Source organism: Buteo buteo, chromosome 23, assembly GCF_964188355.1.
Source record: "Buteo buteo chromosome 23, bButBut1.hap1.1, whole genome shotgun sequence".
NCBI lineage: Eukaryota > Metazoa > Chordata > Aves > Accipitriformes > Accipitridae > Buteo > Buteo buteo.
Window position 1 is genome coordinate 3699756 of NC_134193.1, and position 15528 is coordinate 3715283.

A 15528-nucleotide genomic window follows, 5' to 3' on the forward strand; every position below is an offset into this window, starting at 1 on the left:
TCTCTTTCTTGTTCTTCCCAGTCCTGAACTGCATACTGGAAGCCTGACAGACTCTGTGGCACCGTCAGAGGTCTCAAGCTCGACCTCAGCTTCCTCACGAGTAGCAGTAAAGACGGACGGGTTGAGCTCCACAGGGGCCTGGGAAGCAGCCTTCTCTGCGGAAGACGACTTTGAGCAGTTTCTTTGGGAGATCTCGGGAGGCAAACTGGAAGAGATAATTGACCCGGACCCAGAGAAGGATGAGGATGAGCTCCTCATGGAACTTGCTGAAATGCTGGACATCTGAAGCGCATAGTCTTAAGGCTTAAAATAAAGAAAGAAAGAAATTGAAACTGATTATTTTGTTGGCTACCCAGAGGTGATTCTTTTTCTAGCTGAGGCTTTGCAAGGAGTCTTAAAGCACAGGTGAACTGGTAGACATCGGGAGTATGTGCAGGCAGTTGTCCTAAACTTCCCTGCTGGTCAGACATGCGGTCTGAATTTGTGACCCTGCAGAAGACAGCTGAGACTGGGGTCTATTGTGTACCCTGCCACCAGGGATCGTTTTCCCTAGCAGCTACCTTTTGAATCATTGTCTTAAATTTTTGAAGAACTTGAGTCTCTTCTCTTCCTACGAGGATTTGTGAAGGTGGGGCGGCCCTCAGGCATTTGCTGCTGGCAGAGGAAAAATCGGTTGTGGGAGTGGATTGTCAATACTTTCTCTTTGGAAGAAAACACTTGCGTGCTTTGATAATCCACTGTGCTGTCTTCGTTCCTAGAGGAAAGGTCTGAAACCAAAACTGAGCAAACTGCTGTTGCGGCTCCAGAAGGGTCACCCAGCCCCAAGCTGCCGACGCTTTATCCTGCCAAAGGACTTTCTCCCGCTGAGACTTCTGCCAGCATGGGTCGGTCGGTCGTGGACTTTGGGAGAGAGGAAGAGCGCGCGAGAGCCCGGCGAGGAAGGCTTCCCCCTCGCTGCTTCCCTCCTCCTGCTCTGTCGTCAGCCTTCGCTGTCCCCGGCCTAGGCGCTGTCCGTGGAGATGGGGTTTGGTGTACGCCATGGTTTCTGTAAATATTTTAGTCTTCCCTGTTATGCTCGTATTCTCCTGAAGGTCCTGTATGAAACGTAGCCTGGCCGCCTCCGCCTTCACCGGTAGTTGAGCTGTTCCCCATGACAGCAGTTAACAGCGTTTTTACCGAACCCTGGCGCAGGAAAGGTGCGGGTGCGTGGTCTGTCTGTGGGGCGTCCTTAACGCTCCGCTCCAGAACCTCATCTTCCGCTACCTGCAGAACGTGAGTACCGCCGGGCTGCCGCGGCTTCGGCCCCGTGTGAGAGGAGCGTCCCGGTGCTTCTTGCGCAGGGCCCTTCGAGCCGTGTGGGGAGCGGGGCGGCACGCCGGGCGGGTCTTTCCGAGTTCAGGATGGGGTTTTTGGAGCCGGTCTCGCTTGAACTGAAGAACTTGCTGTCGTTGCGATCCGTGAGAAGAACAGCTAGTTCCGAGCTGGGCGTTTTTCCTTCTCACCTTAAGGAGTTACCTTTGTAAGAGGCGTTTGCTCTTGCAGTCGGGTGTGCAGGGCTGTTTTCCGTGACAGTCTTAAAGCCTGTGCTGTTGCGTGTTCGCCAGTGAAGGCAGAGAGGATTTCCGAAATAGTCTACCACCTTAAAAATGACCGAGGACGTAACCGAAACCACGCGGGAGAGTTACTGCCTCTTAATGCAGAAGGAGAGGACAACGTTGTGTGGAGGGTTTATGTTCCTGTTGTGCTCTCCCCCTCCATCGTTTTGCAGAGGTCCAGGATCCAGGTGTGGCTTTATGAGCAAGTGAACATGCGGCTAGAAGGCTGCATCATTGTGAGTATCGGGATGTCTTTGGATTGGGTATTTTGTTGGTTGTTCTTCAAAGTCATAAAACTGTTTCTTCCTGCCAGGAAAAGCTAGCATGGGGGGTGGAAATACCTCGTGCCTCTCCAATTGATAGTCTTAATTGTCCAGCCCACGTCAGCACAGCTCACGATAGCTTGTGTCGTCGTTGCTGAAGTTTAGAGCAGGGCACGTAGCTCAGCGAAGGCTCTTGTTGCTGATTTTTAGGGCTTTGATGAATATATGAACTTGGTGCCGGACGACGCAGAGGAAATTCACTCCAAACCAAAATCAAGGAAAGAGCTGGGTATGTCAGTATGTCTGTGTAAGCCGAGCGATGCCTGAAACCTGGCTGCGTGAGCCTTCCCCGTAGCAAGGCTTTAAAGCACGAAACGTGTGGAGAGGGTTGAGTTTGGAGTCCAGTGAGCGGATACTGGCTAGGTCTCGGTTCCTGCTGTTTCTTGAGCTGGTGGCTTTGTTGAACGTGAAGGAGAAAGAATCTGCCTCTGCCTGCGACGAGTCTTTGTCTTTCAAATGTGTGTAACAACGGATGGACTGCGCTGCACTTTTTCTGCAGCCCGGGTGGCTGGAGGGGTCCAGTTGTACTCCTGCTCAGGAATATGGAAGGCGACAAGCGAAATGCTGAGCTGCTTGGACATTCAAAAGAGCTAGATCTGAGGGGATTTCTCTTGTTCCCCGCATGGTGGTGGATATAGTAAAGTTGCACTGTACAGGTGTGTCTCACTTCCTAGGGAAAAGAAATGGCACCTTCTAGACCGTGAATTCCTCCTGATTTGTGTTGGAATGCCTCTGCTGGGCAAAGCAGTGGTCCTTAATGGCCTTCCAATTAAGTGTTGGCTTCTGCAAACTGCAGAAGTCGTGCTTGAAATTTCCTTTAATTATCAATGGCATCAGCAACACATCCAGTAATTTCTAGGAGGAGATGCGTAGGAATCTATATGACACAAGAGTCTGTTTTTGAAGGTGCTAAGGGTGAAAAGTGAATAGTCCCATCAATACTGAAGAAGGGAAGGAAACCTTGCACTTAACAACTGTTTTTCTTCCCTTTGCCAACAGTCAAAACCCAGTAACTAACAGGAGAACCCAACTCGTCCTCTCTTTATTTCAGACTTGGGAAAATCCCCTGCCAGAAAAAAAAAAAATCTCCTGGAAAATCCGCTAGTGTTTGTGTGAGTAGAAGGTTCCAACCTTTTGTTATTAACTTGTAAGAACGATTTCATTCCGTTTTGTCCAAGAGAGTCAGAAATACTTGCACAGAAACGCGCTGCATCTGAATGAAAGGGGTCAGAACCGCTTGAATTTGAGCTTTATCTGGTGTGGTTGCAGGTTTTATGGCATTTAGTATCTTTAGAACAGTAAGAATCAAAGTATCTGACTTCGCATCAAAAAAACCTGCTTGTGGCTAAGGAAGATCAGGTTCAGCTCTGGAGGCACCAAAAAATCATCAGCTGTCGAACTGGACCTAAGGCATCTTTTCAAACCTTCCGTGATCTTGCTGCAATGCATGATGATGGATTTATGGATTAGAGAACAGCGTATGATGGCAAACTTGTAGCATTGGCTCTGATGTAAAAAGAGAACAAATTCTTTCCTAAAAATCAAAGTAATTCCAAATTCTTGGGATCATGCAGCCATGCCACTTGCAAAGGAAGCATTTCCCTGCCTCTCAAAGCTTGCTGTATCCTCGATCTGCTGTCTCCCTGCTGTTAATTGATTGCAACTCCGCGTGTCCAATTAGGGCTGAGAGTTGCTCTCGCTACGTGTATCGTGCAACATACGCTGTGCACGCTCGTGCATATAGAAACGTTGATACTGTATGCGTGTACGTAGGTATGCCTGTTTGTGTGCTGACCCCAAAATCACTCGTGTTATAAAGCATCAGCCTTGAAGGCACATTCATCAAACTGTTATGTAGATCTTTTGGGTTTGCCGGTTCCCTCCAAATGAGAGACTTTTTATGCAGTCTGCTGTGGCAAATCTTTACTATCGCTCTTGCTGACTTTATCATCCCTCGCTCTTGGTGTGTGCATAAACAGGTATGTGTATATATGTCCAGACAGTATTTAACAGGTAGAGTTGACTAAAACAACGGTAAAGAGTGGAAATTCTGGCTGTTCTGCTTCAGCTTTGGACAACTTGGCTCCAGATTCTCATCCAGAGAATGAGATGCGTTAGCAAGAGCTTGTCCTGTGCTTCAGACGACATGATGGGTGGTTTGCATACGCATCATAGTGCAGCATTCTCTATGTAACTTGTGACACCCAGGGCGCTGTCAGCCTAGTGGAGTGCGGTGACCAGCAGGTAAATCATCAGCAGCTGTTTGCGGCTGGGGTAAGGCTGACGGATTGACAAGGGGGATGAGAACACGCAGTTCCTGGTGCTCTGCCTTCCTTGTGATCTGACTGTCCTAATAATACACGGGGGGGGCGTTAAGCATCTTTAATATTTTTGTAAGCGATTAAAGGCACAAAGTAGAGCAGCAAGAGAGACTGCCCAAGTGAAATACTTTGTGCTTTATAACCCGCAAGTACCCACAGGTAGGTGCACTAGTACTCCTCTCGTGCGTTTGTTGGGGTGCAACAAAAAAGTTTTGTTCCCTTCTTGGTCTTTGGTACAGGACACAGGCAGGTCAGCAAGCTGGAAGGTTAGACCAGGGAGTAGGACTGTTTCTTCTTTTTCACTTACTGATACCTTTCTTTAGGGTTACTTTGAAAAAGAAGATTTGACCGATCAAGCCGTCAGGAGACTTTCCGTCCAAGAAAGAGCGAAGCCAGCTCTTGCCAGGACTGGAGGAAGTCCCTGTTGAGAGCGAAGCCTTCGAACCTGCGCTCGTTCTCAGACGGTGTCGATTATGTCCAAGCAAGGGGACGACTGCTACTTCTATGTCTATTCCACCTGTGACAAGGTATGTTTGGGCTTCTTTTGCTTTGGGGTTTCTTGTTGAGTTTTTAGGAGAGGAGGGGGCGGAGGCATCCAGATTTCTGTTAACTTAAGAAGCCGTTCGATTCTGCTTCCAGTGCTACTAGCATGGATAATTTTGGAGGCTGTACTGTTTTAATTTCCTCTTTGTGGGTTTCCTTTTGGTTACAGGGAGACAGCTGTTCCTTCCGCCACTGTGCGGCTGCTCTGGGAAATGAGAGAGTGTGCAGGCTGTGGCAGGAGGGTCGCTGTTTCAAGACTACCTGCAGATTCAGACACATGGAAGTCGATGTGAGTGTTTGCCTAAAGATGTGTTCTCCCGCTAAATCCCTGAAAGCCTTTTTCCTTGCTGTCGGCAGACTGAATGTGCTTGTACGTGATAGATTTACTCGCTTTCAAATGATACTGGTTTCCGTTACTTGGAGGGGGCTGGGAGGAAGTTGGGGGAAGAAAAATCAATTTCTTAGGTATATCTCAGCAAGACATTTTTGTATTAGGTGCTGGCGTTGTTCTGACGTCTTGGGGTAGCACAGGGTGGGGAGGGAGAAGATGGGAAGGAAATAAGGCTCTGAAAGATAACTTGAGATAGATTCAAGCTAGGCAATTTAAGGCATTTTTTCCCTCTGAATAATCCCAGTATTTTGCACATTGTCTTAGTTTAGACCACCCTGAACTGACGTGTGCGAGCCCCCATCTTCTCCAACGGAATGACAGGAAAGCTAGATAATATGTAGTAGTTACAGCTTACGCAAACTTTGTCGATCTGCCCTGCAATGCTTTCGGTGATAAACTGCATCTTTGGAATGATGTTTCCGCACTGCACTGCGATAGCCCTGTCTCTGGCATGACGTGTAACTATGTCTCTTAGCAAGGCTAAGGCGAGTGTTACCATGAGCTTTTCTTTCTTTCTGTCTTCAGAAAAAACGCAGCGAGGTTCCTTGCTACTGGGAGAATCAGCCAGCTGGCTGTCAAAAATCCAACTGTGCGTTCCGTCACACGAAAGGACGCTATGTTGGTGGGCGCTTCTTCCCGCCAAGCAAAAGTGAGTTTCTTGGGTCCTTTTCCTTTAAGCATTAAAGAATTAATTTTGAATATTACTTAGGAGTGGGTACAATGCCGTAGAAGGCATCAAGTAACTGCTGACTGAGGAGTGTAGGGAGAAGTGTGCAGTCACAGGCTCTCAGCTAAAGGGACTGTAATTCCGGTATTTAATTTTTTCTTTCCTGCTCAGCTTCTCTGTGCTTTGTGTGACCTTTGCACTTCAGGTTGCTTTCCCTTCATTTCATCCTTTCTGGAGGGTAGGGTGGTGAGATGAGTGTGTGAAGGGAAGCCGTTGTTCCTAGTGTGTTCGTAGGGGTGGGGAATAGGAAACTCTGACTTGAGCAGCCAGGTGGGTTATCTATGGTATCTACCGTATCTAGACAGTGAGTGCAAGGTTGGGGTGAAAGTTTTACATGGCCGAATGGGAGATGATCCTCGTCTTCCTCTAGCTACGCTTCCAAGTCGACCTGAGCCTGCAGAAGATGATGTGAAAATGGCTCAGGCGTCACTGCAGCAAAACAGACTTTCTGTCCAGTGGAGTCCCTCTCTGCAGCTGAGGGGGGTGATGAAAGGGGAAAGCTCTGAAAAGGTCCCAAGTCCTACACATCCTCCAGCCAGTTGTAATCAATGCTGCAGATGATGATGAAGATGGGTACTTTTTCCTTACTGAAGGCATTTCTACTGGAGGTGAATGTATAAATTCACAGAGTGCCTGAACTGTGTAGTGTTTAAAGCTACGGACCAGAGTCTGGAGTCTTCAATACTTTTTCCCCAGTATAGCTCTTGCTTATATGAGCCTGTCAAGTCAATACAGCTGTTTAAAAAAACCTCCCACAAACAGTTGCTTGTAGTTAAGAATACGAACAGAATATGAACCGTGGACTGAAATGTCATTGTACGAGCTGCATAAGCATGAAATGTCTTGTATAATCCCTGCTCCATAACTGAATAGGTTTTATTTTGGACGTTCAGAGCAGCTTTCTGAAGATGGAGGTGAAACTAAAACACCTGTCCAGCCACGGGCAACAGAAGCCCATAGTGGAACGCGGATAATTTCCACTAGGAAAGGCAGTGCTAATACAAAGCAAGGTATTCTAGCAACTGTAGTAGGATGGCTTGGAAGGAGAACTTGACGATTAACTCCAAAGCGATATGTTCTAAAACTACGATAGAGCATCGGGTAGCTGGATGGAGTCAGTTATTTCCACGAGCTCATTCCTCTCTCCTAATGTCGTATGTCCCTTGGGTCAGACAGGTCAACTCCTCCTTGTTGACTGTTGTAAAACAAACAAAATAGAGCCACAGCGTGGAGTTTAAATGCCTGCAAATGTGTCCTTTCAAACACGGTGGGAAGAAGCCATGTCTAATGATAGAGGAACCTAATATCGTGTAGATGGATTAAAACGCTTAAAACGGTAGGTTTTACTCTGCAGGATGGGAGGAGGGTTGAAGAAGGGTGCCAGTTGCTTACCAAAATACCCATCCGTTGTATGGATTTTTTTACTGGTGAGGAGTGTTGAGAGGGTTTATTTGGAAGACTTTGGAAGGGTTCTGAGCTGTAAGAAGCTTGAGCGTGTGTGCTCTTCAACATGTGCCTTTAGGCCTCAGCTTCATTAACCATTTTCTGTTTTCAGAGGACAATTTAGATTTTGGAATAAAAACACTTGAAGAAATCAAACTGGAGAAACTAAAGGGAAAAGCAAAAAGCCAAGGTGGTGAGTTAATATCCCCTACTTGTAGTGAATACTATTGTTTCCACTTCATGGCTCCTCAACCGAAAGGTCAAGTAATAATTAAGATAATTCAGACAGGTTAGCCTGCTGGTGCTGCCTCTTTTAATGAAAACCATGCTTTTATGCTTCAAGGCCCTGGTTTGATTGCAAATATTGGGCATCTGTAGGTGCTCAGTTTGTTGTGTTGCAATAAAAGATGCAGAAGCGGTTTTTATCAGCCTGACATTATGCTGTAGCTCATCACGTATTACAGCACCTTACAGACTCTCCAATGTGCTTAATTGGACTCTCATGTTCCTGAAGTTGAGTGAGATTTGTGAATGAGCTAACGTGTCGACAGCACGTGGCAGAAGTAGCGGTTGGGTTAAGTGCAGTAGCAGCAGAGAGAGAGGCTAATGTCAATACGAGTGTCAGTATGCAAAAAAGGGGATAACTGGAAAAACCGGGCAGTAATGAAAGGGCAGACCTACAGAAGATGGTATTATACAAGTAGCCAATTTTTGAAGCGTTGACGAGGCTGACGGTGGCACTTGCGGACAGTAGCGTGCTACGAGTCTGTGTATAAGTGGTGGTGTTCAGATCCGCACAAATTCCTTTGAAAGGCAAAAAAGGTGTGGCACTACTACTACGCGTAGTCACTCGTTTCTGTGGTTTGGCTACCAGAAGAGTGCCTTTTGCTGGGAGGTGGGCTAGAAGGACAATGCTCTTAGTGGCTACCGGTTTCTGTGCAGCGAAGAGATTAGTCTTTGGTTTAGGGGAGGAGCCTGTGATTGAAGTGAATCTTGGCGAGAGGATGGGAAAACGGAAAGCCTCCATGGGTAAGAGCTTTTTGTGAGCCGTTGTTCGGGTGCCCTCGTCTAAACGTGACTGTGTTTAGGGGTAATTTTGCTGCGTGCCGGAGGAAAATACATTTTGGCAGAGGTGTGTATTGGCGGCAGAAGTGGCAAATGTGGTTAGCAGCTGAAAGGCAAATCTAAGAAAAGATCCCTGGAAGCATTGAAGTTTGTGGCTGACTGTTCTAAAATCCTCCTCCAGAGAAACGTTCTTCAAGCATTGCTTGTTTTCTCTCTTTCTGAAGCTGGTAGAAGTGTCCTTCCGTTAAAGCGCAACCTTGCTGACAGGCTGGGGAAGAAGATAGAGGTTCTGGAGAATGCTGCCAAAGCACCAAAGAGAGGTGCAGCTACTAAGCAGACATCTGGATTTGATGCCCAGATTTTGTGTTTAGGTTCGCTGTTTGTCCTTTCTTCTAGTGGTTCCTTTTGCGTGTTGGTTGAGGGCTCAAGGTAGCTCTGAATCCCAGTGAAGTGATGGCTCTCATTGTGAAACGTGAACAGCAAATGGAGATTTATGCAGTCTGCCGAACTTTTTCTGTTCTCTCTTGTAGTTCAAGTCCCCAGGTCCCTGAAGGAGAGGCTAGGACTGCCCTCTGAACAGAGCCGTACAGAGACAGGTACAAACTGGCTTCCCAGTGTATGCCTTCCCCTTTTGTCTTTCCATGAGCTTTCCTACAGCCCTAAAAGTTAATTTAAAAAAGCCTGCCTGATTCCTCTTGCTCGAGTGCTGAAGCTGTCCTGTTTAGCTGCTGGCTAAATACACTTTTAACTAGAAGGATTGGGGTGCTTTGAAGAGAACCTGTTTGTTTCCTGGGTTTTTTTCCTGAGGCAGAGCAAGACGGTATCAGTTCTCTCTTCCTTTTACTCTAGCCAAACCGAAGGTGTGCCTGAAGCCTTTGGATGGGAAAGCCACCTTCCCCAGAAAGCAGCCACTGAAACGTAAGGCAGCCGAGAGTCATCCGTCTGCCGTGGTGGCTGTGAAGCCACCGAGTGCCACTGGTGGCGACGGGAAGGAGCCTTCAGCTAAAAAAGCAGCTGTGGTAAGGAGAGCGGCTGGGGCAGTAGTGGGTCCCTAGTAAAATTTATGCCCAAGTTGTAGCCTCCTCTTGGAGAAAAGATGGAAGACTGAAATGTTCTACGGGTCTCCGTTCCCTTTTAAATCTAGAAGCGGTCGACAGGATGCTTGTAGTACCTTTCTGCTTTTCACCAGGTGAATGGCAGTGTTTCCATAATGCTCTGCTACGTCCCTTAATGCTGCGTTCTTTAAAAAGACCCAAGGTTGTTAGTAAACTTTAAGGGAATGCTAACTTTTCTTCAGGTGTGCCCTGGCTCTGTATTTTGGTTAAGGCTCAGCAATGCCAGAGGAGAAGCAGCCGAGGAAGAATCTGCAAAGCAGTCTTTGACCTGTGTATCCTAAAAACCATCTTGCTTCTTCCTAGGCTGTTGTTCCGGCTTTTCCAGAGGGCAGCCTCTTCTCCAGACGCGGGAGAGGAAAACCCCAAACCAGGTAAGAACCACAACTTGTCCTTTTCCTTGATCAGTGTGCCTTTCACGTCAAGCTAAGTTGTGGTTGGTTTTTTTTCACACGTGGAAAAATTAGAGTTTTGAGATAATTCATGCCAAAATCCAGCAGAGGAAAAATTCGTCTGAAATAATAAGTTTCTAGCAGCTGGCTGGACTGCTTATTTAGATTCTTGTCTGAAAATGCTGCAAGTTGGTACAGCTTTTCAGTGGCTTCTTGGGTTTTCTGAACGCCTGCGGAGGTTGACTTGGTAACCTTTTTGCAGTCAAATTAGTAAAGGTGGCAAAGTGTCTCTGGCGACAAAAATGGAACCTTCTTTGCCAGACCCCAGGTGCTGTGTCTTTGCGGATAAATCCCCAAACTGCAAAATGTACCTGCTGATACATTGGACTCTAGAAGCAGCCCCAGGTTAATTGACTAACAATCCCTGTGTAAGGCTGAGGGGTAGGAGGGATTAACTACTATTTTAAGAGCTGCTTTGCAGAAAACATCTCTCTGCTTAAGGAATGTCATCCACTGATTTGCTCTCTTTCTTGTTCTTCCCAGTCCTGAACTGCATACTGGAAGCCTGACAGACTCTGTGGCACCGTCAGAGGTCTCAAGCTCGACCTCAGCTTCCTCACGAGTAGCAGTAAAGACGGACGGGTTGAGCTCCACAGGGGCCTGGGAAGCAGCCTTCTCTGCGGAAGACGACTTTGAGCAGTTTCTTTGGGAGATCTCGGGAGGCAAACTGGAAGAGATAATTGACCCGGACCCAGAGAAGGATGAGGATGAGCTCCTCATGGAACTTGCTGAAATGCTGGACATCTGAAGCGCATAGTCTTAAGGCTTAAAATAAAGAAAGAAAGAAATTGAAACTGATTATTTTGTTGGCTACCCAGAGGTGATTCTTTTTCTAGCTGAGGCTTTGCAAGGAGTCTTAAAGCACAGGTGAACTGGTAGACATCGGGAGTATGTGCAGGCAGTTGTCCTAAACTTCCCTGCTGGTCAGACATGCGGTCTGAATTTGTGACCCTGCAGAAGACAGCTGAGACTGGGGTCTATTGTGTACCCTGCCACCAGGGATCGTTTTCCCTAGCAGCTACCTTTTGAATCATTGTCTTAAATTTTTGAAGAACTTGAGTCTCTTCTCTTCCTACGAGGATTTGTGAAGGTGGGGCGGCCCTCAGGCATTTGCTGCTGGCAGAGGAAAAATCGGTTGTGGGAGTGGATTGTCAATACTTTCTCTTTGGAAGAAAACACTTGCGTGCTTTGATAATCCACTGTGCTGTCTTCGTTCCTAGAGGAAAGGTCTGAAACCAAAACTGAGCAAACTGCTGTTGCGGCTCCAGAAGGGTCACCCAGCCCCAAGCTGCCGACGCTTTATCCTGCCAAAGGACTTTCTCCCGCTGAGACTTCTGCCAGCATGGGTCGGTCGGTCGTGGACTTTGGGAGAGAGGAAGAGCGCGCGAGAGCCCGGCGAGGAAGGCTTCCCCCTCGCTGCTTCCCTCCTCCTGCTCTGTCGTCAGCCTTCGCTGTCCCCGGCCTAGGCGCTGTCCGTGGAGATGGGGTTTGGTGTACGCCATGGTTTCTGTAAATATTTTAGTCTTCCCTGTTATGCTCGTATTCTCCTGAAGGTCCTGTATGAAACGTAGCCTGGCCGCCTCCGCCTTCACCGGTAGTTGAGCTGTTCCCCATGACAGCAGTTAACAGCGTTTTTACCGAACCCTGGCGCAGGAAAGGTGCGGGTGCGTGGTCTGTCTGTGGGGCGTCCTTAACGCTCCGCTCCAGAACCTCATCTTCCGCTACCTGCAGAACGTGAGTACCGCCGGGCTGCCGCGGCTTCGGCCCCGTGTGAGAGGAGCGTCCCGGTGCTTCTTGCGCAGGGCCCTTCGAGCCGTGTGGGGAGCGGGGCGGCACGCCGGGCGGGTCTTTCCGAGTTCAGGATGGGGTTTTTGGAGCCGGTCTCGCTTGAACTGAAGAACTTGCTGTCGTTGCGATCCGTGAGAAGAACAGCTAGTTCCGAGCTGGGCGTTTTTCCTTCTCACCTTAAGGAGTTACCTTTGTAAGAGGCGTTTGCTCTTGCAGTCGGGTGTGCAGGGCTGTTTTCCGTGACAGTCTTAAAGCCTGTGCTGTTGCGTGTTCGCCAGTGAAGGCAGAGAGGATTTCCGAAATAGTCTACCACCTTAAAAATGACCGAGGACGTAACCGAAACCACGCGGGAGAGTTACTGCCTCTTAATGCAGAAGGAGAGGACAACGTTGTGTGGAGGGTTTATGTTCCTGTTGTGCTCTCCCCCTCCATCGTTTTGCAGAGGTCCAGGATCCAGGTGTGGCTTTATGAGCAAGTGAACATGCGGCTAGAAGGCTGCATCATTGTGAGTATCGGGATGTCTTTGGATTGGGTATTTTGTTGGTTGTTCTTCAAAGTCATAAAACTGTTTCTTCCTGCCAGGAAAAGCTAGCATGGGGGGTGGAAATACCTCGTGCCTCTCCAATTGATAGTCTTAATTGTCCAGCCCACGTCAGCACAGCTCACGATAGCTTGTGTCGTCGTTGCTGAAGTTTAGAGCAGGGCACGTAGCTCAGCGAAGGCTCTTGTTGCTGATTTTTAGGGCTTTGATGAATATATGAACTTGGTGCCGGACGACGCAGAGGAAATTCACTCCAAACCAAAATCAAGGAAAGAGCTGGGTATGTCAGTATGTCTGTGTAAGCCGAGCGATGCCTGAAACCTGGCTGCGTGAGCCTTCCCCGTAGCAAGGCTTTAAAGCACGAAACGTGTGGAGAGGGTTGAGTTTGGAGTCCAGTGAGCGGATACTGGCTAGGTCTCGGTTCCTGCTGTTTCTTGAGCTGGTGGCTTTGTTGAACGTGAAGGAGAAAGAATCTGCCTCTGCCTGCGACGAGTCTTTGTCTTTCAAATGTGTGTAACAACGGATGGACTGCGCTGCACTTTTTCTGCAGCCCGGGTGGCTGGAGGGGTCCAGTTGTACTCCTGCTCAGGAATATGGAAGGCGACAAGCGAAATGCTGAGCTGCTTGGACATTCAAAAGAGCTAGATCTGAGGGGATTTCTCTTGTTCCCCGCATGGTGGTGGATATAGTAAAGTTGCACTGTACAGGTGTGTCTCACTTCCTAGGGAAAAGAAATGGCACCTTCTAGACCGTGAATTCCTCCTGATTTGTGTTGGAATGCCTCTGCTGGGCAAAGCAGTGGTCCTTAATGGCCTTCCAATTAAGTGTTGGCTTCTGCAAACTGCAGAAGTCGTGCTTGAAATTTCCTTTAATTATCAATGGCATCAGCAACACATCCAGTAATTTCTAGGAGGAGATGCGTAGGAATCTATATGACACAAGAGTCTGTTTTTGAAGGTGCTAAGGGTGAAAAGTGAATAGTCCCATCAATACTGAAGAAGGGAAGGAAACCTTGCACTTAACAACTGTTTTTCTTCCCTTTGCCAACAGTCAAAACCCAGTAACTAACAGGAGAACCCAACTCGTCCTCTCTTTATTTCAGACTTGGGAAAATCCCCTGCCAGAAAAAAAAAAAATCTCCTGGAAAATCCGCTAGTGTTTGTGTGAGTAGAAGGTTCCAACCTTTTGTTATTAACTTGTAAGAACGATTTCATTCCGTTTTGTCCAAGAGAGTCAGAAATACTTGCACAGAAACGCGCTGCATCTGAATGAAAGGGGTCAGAACCGCTTGAATTTGAGCTTTATCTGGTGTGGTTGCAGGTTTTATGGCATTTAGTATCTTTAGAACAGTAAGAATCAAAGTATCTGACTTCGCATCAAAAAAACCTGCTTGTGGCTAAGGAAGATCAGGTTCAGCTCTGGAGGCACCAAAAAATCATCAGCTGTCGAACTGGACCTAAGGCATCTTTTCAAACCTTCCGTGATCTTGCTGCAATGCATGATGATGGATTTATGGATTAGAGAACAGCGTATGATGGCAAACTTGTAGCATTGGCTCTGATGTAAAAAGAGAACAAATTCTTTCCTAAAAATCAAAGTAATTCCAAATTCTTGGGATCATGCAGCCATGCCACTTGCAAAGGAAGCATTTCCCTGCCTCTCAAAGCTTGCTGTATCCTCGATCTGCTGTCTCCCTGCTGTTAATTGATTGCAACTCCGCGTGTCCAATTAGGGCTGAGAGTTGCTCTCGCTACGTGTATCGTGCAACATACGCTGTGCACGCTCGTGCATATAGAAACGTTGATACTGTATGCGTGTACGTAGGTATGCCTGTTTGTGTGCTGACCCCAAAATCACTCGTGTTATAAAGCATCAGCCTTGAAGGCACATTCATCAAACTGTTATGTAGATCTTTTGGGTTTGCCGGTTCCCTCCAAATGAGAGACTTTTTATGCAGTCTGCTGTGGCAAATCTTTACTATCGCTCTTGCTGACTTTATCATCCCTCGCTCTTGGTGTGTGCATAAACAGGTATGTGTATATATGTCCAGACAGTATTTAACAGGTAGAGTTGACTAAAACAACGGTAAAGAGTGGAAATTCTGGCTGTTCTGCTTCAGCTTTGGACAACTTGGCTCCAGATTCTCATCCAGAGAATGAGATGCGTTAGCAAGAGCTTGTCCTGTGCTTCAGACGACATGATGGGTGGTTTGCATACGCATCATAGTGCAGCATTCTCTATGTAACTTGTGACACCCAGGGCGCTGTCAGCCTAGTGGAGTGCGGTGACCAGCAGGTAAATCATCAGCAGCTGTTTGCGGCTGGGGTAAGGCTGACGGATTGACAAGGGGGATGAGAACACGCAGTTCCTGGTGCTCTGCCTTCCTTGTGATCTGACTGTCCTAATAATACACGGGGGGGGCGTTAAGCATCTTTAATATTTTTGTAAGCGATTAAAGGCACAAAGTAGAGCAGCAAGAGAGACTGCCCAAGTGAAATACTTTGTGCTTTATAACCCGCAAGTACCCACAGGTAGGTGCACTAGTACTCCTCTCGTGCGTTTGTTGGGGTGCAACAAAAAAGTTTTGTTCCCTTCTTGGTCTTTGGTACAGGACACAGGCAGGTCAGCAAGCTGGAAGGTTAGACCAGGGAGTAGGACTGTTTCTTCTTTTTCACTTACTGATACCTTTCTTTAGGGTTACTTTGAAAAAGAAGATTTGACCGATCAAGCCGTCAGGAGACTTTCCGTCCAAGAAAGAGCGAAGCCAGCTCTTGCCAGGACTGGAGGAAGTCCCTGTTGAGAGCGAAGCCTTCGAACCTGCGCTCGTTCTCAGACGGTGTCGATTATGTCCAAGCAAGGGGACGACTGCTACTTCTATGTCTATTCCACCTGTGACAAGGTATGTTTGGGCTTCTTTTGCTTTGGGGTTTCTTGTTGAGTTTTTAGGAGAGGAGGGGGCGGAGGCATCCAGATTTCTGTTAACTTAAGAAGCCGTTCGATTCTGCTTCCAGTGCTACTAGCATGGATAATTTTGGAGGCTGTACTGTTTTAATTTCCTCTTTGTGGGTTTCCTTTTGGTTACAGGGAGACAGCTGTTCCTTCCGCCACTGTGCGGCTGCTCTGGGAAATGAGAGAGTGTGCAGGCTGTGGCAGGAGGGTCGCTGTTTCAAGACTACCTGCAGATTCAGACACATGGAAGTCGATGTGAGTGTTTGCCTAAAGATGTG

The 15528-nt window shown here is 47.6% G+C and overlaps 1 protein-coding gene across 3 annotated transcripts; it reads left to right on the forward strand.

Moving 5' to 3' along the window:
• Window positions 1-8472: 8472 nt before the first annotated feature.
• On the forward strand, window positions 8473-15195 carry LOC142043841 (zinc finger CCCH domain-containing protein 11A-like). Of its 3 annotated transcripts, XR_012654120.1 has the most exons (6): window positions 8473-9004; window positions 9258-9427; window positions 9827-9894; window positions 10456-12265; window positions 12503-12581; window positions 14997-15195. XR_012654120.1 is itself a non-coding variant. In XM_075055493.1 (4 exons), exons 1-4 carry the CDS (start codon window positions 8902-8904, stop codon window positions 10718-10720), a joined length of 606 nt encoding a protein of 201 aa, XP_074911594.1. In that variant the 5' UTR covers window positions 8473-8901; the 3' UTR covers window positions 10721-15195. The 3 variants fall into 3 exon arrangements, 1 of the variants encoding a protein (XP_074911594.1); XR_012654119.1 differs by having other exon boundaries at window positions 12503-15195; XM_075055493.1 differs by having other exon boundaries at window positions 10456-15195.
• The last annotated feature ends 333 nt before the right edge of the window (window positions 15196-15528 follow it).

Bases quoted from the DNA above. Each gene is read 5' to 3' on its own strand.
- LOC142043841 (XM_075055493.1), top strand. From the start codon at position 8,902: ATGCAGTCTGCCGAACTTTTTCTGTTCTCTCTTGTAGTTCAAGTCCCC. The intron at 9,005-9,257 runs GTACAAACTGGC...CTTTTACTCTAG, and splicing joins ACAGAGCCGTACAGAGACAG to CCAAACCGAAGGTGTGCCTG. The intron at 9,895-10,455 runs GTAAGAACCACA...TGTTCTTCCCAG, and splicing joins AGAGGAAAACCCCAAACCAG to TCCTGAACTGCATACTGGAA.